Source organism: Sinocyclocheilus rhinocerous, unplaced genomic scaffold (assembly GCF_001515625.1).
Source record: "Sinocyclocheilus rhinocerous isolate Xijiao unplaced genomic scaffold, SAMN03320098_v1.1 scaffold2818, whole genome shotgun sequence".
Classification (NCBI taxonomy): Eukaryota; Metazoa; Chordata; class Actinopteri; order Cypriniformes; family Cyprinidae; genus Sinocyclocheilus; species Sinocyclocheilus rhinocerous.
In genome coordinates this window covers 212171-215884 of record NW_015640329.1, presented here as the reverse complement: position 1 = coordinate 215884, position 3714 = coordinate 212171, and the positions used below count along the sequence as shown (strand labels likewise).

The following is a 3714-nucleotide window of genomic DNA, read 5'->3' as shown; positions in this document are numbered from 1 at the left end:
TATATATATATATATATATATATATATATATATACACAGTGTATGTATATAAAAAAATATTTTTTTATTTTTTTATTAACTTTTGTTTTGGTAGAACACACAATCATCCAAGTTAAGTTCTAAACTTTAAATCACTCCTTATCTTAGGTTCTCTGTAATATGTGGATTATCATAAGATAAAACATCCACAGTCGTTGCCAAAAATACAATCTTTTTGTTATGATTGTCTTCATACTCCAGTGATGGATTACATCCTGATTCCATATTCGCTTTTTTTCCCAAAACCCTAAAATAAGATCTGAGCGAATGCTGTCGTGGACGAGTGAAATGGAATCAGATGGAAATCCCAGTTTTATGTTGTGTTTATGTGTAGTAAAAGCGAGCGGCTGTAAGCAGAGGCATCTTTGTGTTTACATTCGGGCCGTGTGCGTCCCAGTAAAGCAGGAGCGTGTGGTCCTGAAATATGCTGTCAGGTTTTTATCTGTTCATCTCTTCTGTTGGATGTTTATCTGGAGAATAACTCATGGATCTGTTTCGGCGGTGGTCTGTTCAGCTGCGTGTGACGGATAGCGTGACGAGATCAGAGCCGTGATACTTTAGATGCCCAGCGCTGAGTGCTGAGGCCTAAATCCTGCCTGTATAACACCAGAATTATATATCAGTGACCATATCGCTATCGGTATCGGTATTGGCCATAATTATGTTTTCTTTGTTTGTTTGTTTGTTTTTTTTCTTTGTTTTTTTTAAACAAACCTATTGCATTTGACCTGTTGAACCAAAAATGATTATTTTATTTTATTTTATTTTATTTTATTTTATTTTAAAGAATTATATGTGGAAATATATCAATGACCATATTGGTATAATATAATTAGTACTGTTTTAATTATCATTGTGATCATATCAGTGTGATCCAAGATTTTTATTTTGTTGTCCATCCAAATCTTCTTTAAAAACTGTTGCATGTGACACGTTGAACTGAAAATGAGATTTTTTAAATGAAGATTATTATTTTGTTTTATTTATTTATTCTTTTTTTTTTTTGTGGAAAAAATGTATTTAAAATTTAAATTTATTTAAAATTTATTTATTTTATTTTTTTTTTTATTTTTTTTTTTGATACTTCACTACACTTCACTTTACTTTAATTAGATTTGGAAATATATCAGTGACCATATTGGCATTGCCCATAATTAGTACTGTTTTTATTATCAGTTTTGGTCTGATTCAAGATTTTTATTTTGTTTTCTGTCATTCACTCATTCCAAATGTGCTTTAAATTTCTGTTTAATTTTTGTTAATTTCAGCAATTCACACACACACACACACGCACGCACACACACACACACACGCACGCACACACACACACACACGCACGCACACACACACACACACGCACGCACACACACACACACACGCACGCACACACACACACACACGCACGCACACACACACACACACGCACGCACACACACACACACACGCACGCACACACACACACACACGCACGCACACACACACACACACGCACGCACACACACACACACACGCACGCACACACACACACACACGCACGCACACACACACACACACGCACGCACACACACACACACACGCACGCACACACACACACACACGCACGCACACACACACACACACGCACGCACACACACACACACACGCACGCACACACACACACACACGCACGCACACACACACACACACGCACGCACACACACACACACACGCACGCACACACACACACACACGCACGCACACACACACACACACGCACGCACACACACACACACACGCACGCACACACACACACACACTGGAGACGCTGTGGTGTGAATGGAGGTCAGCGCTGTAGCTTCACTTGTCTTTTTATATCTGTCCGATGTTTGACGTCTCAGATTCATCTCTTGGCTGAATTTAAACAACACAAGCTCGTTTTTTACCATTTTATTTAAAGTTTTAGTAATTTTGTCATTTGTTTTTGTCATTTTTCTTAGTTGTATTTTTTTTTAAATATGTATTTTTTTTATTACTTCAAACTATTTTATTAAGTTAAACTATTAAAACTAAGCTCAAACTCTTAAAAAGATTTTTATTGAAGTAAAGCTGAAATTAAATATAAATATTACATGAAAAATTAGAAATGTTGCCTTGACAAGTGACTGAAATGAGTTTAAGTTAAAGCACTAAAAGTACAAAATAAAAATTAAAAAATTAAATTAAAATAAATTAAACCTAAATAGTAATAATAATGATAAATAAATAAACTGACAAAAGCACACAAAAGTACAAAAATAAATAAAAAATAAAGATAAAAGCTAATAAAAACTATAATGGCTTATAAAAAAAATAATAACACTGTTTTCAAGTAAAGAAAATGTTTTTTGTTTGTTTGTTTGTTTGTTTTAGTTTTAGTTAACGATCATAGTTTCGTTTTGTCTTTATTTGTGTAAAAGTATTTTAGATTATGTTTGAATTGATGCATGTGATATTCGTGTAAAAGATATTTGGATACTGATTTTTTAATGAAAAAAATATTTTGAATTATTGAAATATTTATTTAAATGTATTAAAAGTTAATTCCTTTTATTTCAAATCTTAATTTTTTCCTGCTATGTGTGTGTGTTGTGTTTGAGTGCGTGAGTGTGTGTGTGTGTGTGTGTGTGTGTGTGAGTGAGTGAGTGAGTGAGTGAGTGTGTGTTTGTGGTGTGTGTGTTGGTGTCCCTCTGTGACTCACAGCAGATGTTATATTTTAATCAGTGATCTGAATGAAAGTAGGGAACTGGATTAATCTCCCATCATCCTCTCTGTCTCTCTGTGTGCAGTGAACGCTGTGTGTGAGATCTCAACGTGTTTTTGTCTGACAGGATGCAGCCCGAGCCGCTGTTTGCCGAGGACGAGGAAGAAGAGGCCGACGAAGATCAACCAGAATGGAAGAAACGCAAGATCTGAGGAGATTTCCTCTTCACTTTTGACTCTGAGTTTGTGGAGTTCAGAGGAACGAGTCTCTTCCGTCGGGATTCTCCCACACGCTTTCCAAACCTTGTGGAAATGGACAGTTTTACGTCTGAATCTGAGCAGAAAATACAAAGTGTTGTATGAAAACTGGTCTTTTTTTGCTAAATGTCATTTACAGCTCATACAGTTGATTCATTATTGTCTGATTTATTATTTTGACTAGTTTTTCTTTTGTATTTTTGTCTTTTAGATTATAAATAAACCCATTGCGTGGCCTGTTTCTCGTACAAAAACACTCTTTTCAGTCTTTTATTTGGCATTGTGGGTTGAAAAGCAAAAATGTGTGTGTTTTACATTCGGTCAAGCTGTAGTAAATAGAGTTGCATATTTATTATTTTTTTGTCAGACCTGAATGAGGTTTTCAGTAGATGTACGTATCGGTGTGTCAGATCAGATGTTTGCGTGACGGTCTTGCATGTAAACATACGGGACATCACATTATCATAACACATTCCTTTCCATCGAATGTCCCGTGTGTGGGTCCCCAAACGACTCCTCGTCTTCCCCCACGAGTCACTGCGCTCTATAAATATTTATTTGAAAAAAATCTTTAGAAACTTCATTTGTTATTAAAGCTCGAGCTCTTCAGGATCTCATTGTGTCTGAGAGAAGATTCCATTCCGTTGTTTGAATATTTAGTTTGTTTTTGTGATTCTAAATTGATTTATATATATATAT

At 35.2% G+C, this 3714-nt stretch overlaps 1 protein-coding gene across 1 annotated transcript in view; it reads left to right on the top strand.

Moving 5' to 3' along the window:
- LOC107752625 (WD repeat-containing protein 70-like) overlaps nucleotides 1-3101 on the top strand; it is a 57080-nt gene extending 53979 nt beyond the window's left edge. Inside the window, 1 exon segment of the mRNA XM_016568640.1 lies at nucleotides 2886-3101. Within this exon segment, the coding sequence (XP_016424126.1) occupies nucleotides 2886-2970 (85 nt within the window). The 3' untranslated portion in view covers nucleotides 2971-3101.
- Nucleotides 3102-3714: the final 613 nt, after the last annotated feature.